At 43.5% G+C, this 3,365-nt stretch overlaps 1 protein-coding gene across 1 annotated transcript; it reads left to right on the top strand.

Moving 5' to 3' along the window:
- Positions 1-2,425: 2,425 nt before the first annotated feature.
- LOC100340438 (histone H4-like) lies at positions 2,426-2,737 on the top strand. The gene has a single exon (XM_002720012.4). It carries the CDS (start codon positions 2,426-2,428, stop codon positions 2,735-2,737), a length of 312 nt encoding a protein of 103 aa, XP_002720058.1.
- The last annotated feature ends 628 nt before the right edge of the window (positions 2,738-3,365 follow it).

Raw genomic sequence — 3,365 nt, 5'->3', positions numbered from 1 at the left:
AACCTATAATAGAAGAAATGAGAAATATGGGGAAGGGTGGAGGGGAGTTCCTTTTAATTAATGCTTTTGTTTATATATTTTTTGTTCCATTCACTCACTGTACCGTGGTCTTCTACCACATCTCTGCAACATAACTTTTTTGAAAAATCAGATAATTGTGTCTTATCAAGAAGATGAGATATACTCAGGGAAGAAAAATGGAGAATGCAGAAATAGATACCCTGTTCACAGTATGGTGTGTGACCATCCAATTCTATGCAAACATGTATACACACACATACACACACATCTGCTCACAATATCAACTGCAACTATTTTCAAAATCAGATTTATCCATTAAAGTATTCTTTCACATATCTTCTCATTTTCCAATATTAATCATTAACCTTAAATCACTCACTCTGCTCCTTCCCCTGGTGGCTGCAAACCCCAGGAGTCTGTTTCCAACACATAAATACTGTACTCCTCTAAAACTTGATATTTTCTTGGGAAGGTATCTTGAACCTCTTCTTGCCCCTTCTGTTTCTCCATCATCCCTCTTTTTCTCCAGAAACCTTGGTCTAATTCTTCCCTTTTTCCTATCCAAATTGAAAACTATCCATGCTAAGTGATTTGCCAGATATGAAGTGTCTAAATGGAAATTTCATAGTGAGAACTTCATTTCAAATAGAGGCAACAAATGTTTGCTGACATATGCTCTTATTTTATTCCCATTCTCAAAAGTCACATAGCATGCTACTTTTTTTTTTACCCCTATGATTATGACTTAAAATTATATTTGGGTGCCTCAATAAAAGTATTTTATATTTTAAAAAATGGAACTTTTAGACTTTATTCATTAAAATGTCATTGTATAAAAGACAAGGTGGAAAAGGGAAACCTAAGCTCAGGCGTCAATATAGACCTTTTTGAGGAAGCAGGGGCCTTGGAATCAAGGGCCAACAGTGTGTAAATGCTGAGCGGTGGAGTCTTGGGGGATGGAGGACATGATATTGCACATAATATTGGTTACTGTCTACCAGAAGTCATGGGAACATCACTGGTAATGACAGGCAGGCAGCTGATCCAGCCCAGTGGGTGGACATGAGTTCCTTGTTTGAGTCTTGGAGGGGCAAGAGGGTCACGACACAGATTGTAAAGGCGTGGATTTACAGTGTATTTAAGCATATTCTCCAAGAGAGGGACAAGACTCAGAGCCAGCAACTCAAGCATGAAAGTGTTCCCAACTCTAGAGATGATTGGCATGAGTTGGAGATCATGCAAAATAAAACATGGTAAGAGGAAGGGGAGTCCAAGACAGAAGACCTAGTGGTGGTGGAGGCAGGGCTCATTGACAGGAGATGTAAATGGGGAGGAGGACAACTTTTGCTCCTTCTAATATGAGTGGGTGCTGTGGGCAGAGGATAGGAGATGTGAGGGGAGGTGGAGGAGTGGTAGGGCACTGAGGACATTAGATGTGACATGTGGGGCAGAGGAGGTGTGATGTGCTGTGCAGGATCACAGACACAGAATAGGACATGGTGAGCACAGGACAGGAGAATGATCAGAACACTGTGGGCCATGGAGACAAGATGGGCTGTTGTAGGCACAGGCTAGGAGGTATGTCATGACTTAGGGTGGAGGAGATGTGATTTGATGGGCAAGGCAGAGGAGATGAGACGTGGCAGATCAGAGGAGATGTGAGGTGCCACGTGGGGCTGAAGAAATCAGACTGGATGGTACATGGTGGGCACAGGAGAGAAGGGACAAGACATGGGTCATGGAAGAGATGAGACTGGATGTGGTGAGCACATTGAGAGAAATGATGTGAGGTGGAGTTGAGAAGACAAGATGCTTTGTGGGATGCAGAGGTGACATGGTATGACATGTGGCAGAGGAGACGAGATGTGATGCAATGTGCTGGGCAGGGGAGACTTGACAATACACAATGTAAGACAGGATCAAGTGATCAAATAGGACCGAGTGTATGGAAACAATAATAAACAGAATTAAAAAGGACAGAAGACTCCAACATGGGAAACAGTCAATACAGTAGACTCACAGAATGACAATCACTTTAAGTAGCACTCTGACCTCAGAATCAGCACTTAAGTCACTCCAGTCTGGCTGGAAAGCCCAGGGGGGCCATAACAGGCATGGAAAGCCAGCACACTCTGGCAAAAGATGTCTTACATAAAGGACCCCTCTGGGTAAGATCCCAATGGAAAGAAGGGGCCACCAAAGAAGGATGTATTTTTCTCTGAAAAGAGGAGAGAACTTCCACTTTGCTTACTGCCTTGTTGAGCTAGTGGATTCAGAAAGCTTCCATAGCTGAGACAGCTCATGTCAAGAGCCTTAGGTGATTACTCATGTCATACATAGGAGTGGTCATTATGAAATAAACAACAAGAGACCACTTTCTAGCTGAGTGTAGGAAGCTTTCGACATGTCTGGACGCAGCAAGGGTGGGAAGGGCCTAGGCAAGGGCGGTGCCAAGCGCCACTGCAAGGTGCTGCGAGACAACATCCAGGGCATCACCAAGCCCGCCATCTGCCACCTGGCCCGGCGTGGCGGCATCAAGTGCATCTCAGGGATCATCTACAAGGAGACCCACGGCGTGCTCAAGGTCTTCTTGGAGAATGTCATCCACGATGCAGTCACCTACACGGAGCATGCCAAGTGCAAGACGGTCATGGCCATGGATATGGTCTACACGCTCAAGTGCCAGGGCCGCACGCTCTACGGCTTCAGCAGCTGAGCTCCCCACAGCCCAAGACCCCCACCCAAAGGCCCTTTTCAGGGCCAAAATAAATAAATAAATAAATAAACAACAAGAGTCACTGTGTATTAATTTCCTATGCAGGACCTCTGTCCCCAAAGAATTTTACCATGAAACTTAATAGTAAAACTTGTTCTCAAGAATCGCTTCCTTTTAGTGTTTTAAAAGGAGGATATTATTATGCCACATAAGTAATAGTTATGTCTAAGAGCTCACAAAAGATGTATCATCCTTGGATTCTTCTTCAAAGACAATTAAGTTGCTAAAAGGAAAGAAGGGGGAGGAAGGGGAAAGAGGAAGGGTGGAAAACAAAATCACCTCCAAGAAGTAACAACATAGATCAACCTTCATATAGACTGTTGAGGAACACTTCTCTTTGTTTTCTTTTTTTTTTTTAACTTTCATTTAATGAATATAAATTTCCAAAGTACAGCTTATGGGTTACAATGGCTTCCCCCCCATAACATCCCTCCCACCCGCAACCCTCCCCTTTCCCACTCCCTCTCCCCTTCCATTTACATCAAGATTCATTTTCGATTCTCTTTATATACAGAAGATCAGTTTAGCATACATTAAGTAAAGATTTCAACAGTTTGCTCCCACACAG

This window comes from Oryctolagus cuniculus, chromosome X (assembly GCF_964237555.1).
Source record: "Oryctolagus cuniculus chromosome X, mOryCun1.1, whole genome shotgun sequence".
In the NCBI taxonomy this organism is placed as follows: Eukaryota; Metazoa; Chordata; class Mammalia; order Lagomorpha; family Leporidae; genus Oryctolagus; species Oryctolagus cuniculus.
This window is presented reverse-complemented; position numbering and strand designations above follow the sequence as displayed.

Bases quoted from the DNA above. Each gene is read 5' to 3' on its own strand.
- LOC100340438 (XM_002720012.4), top strand. From the start codon at position 2,426: ATGTCTGGACGCAGCAAGGGTGGGAAGGGCCTAGGCAAGGGCGGTGCC.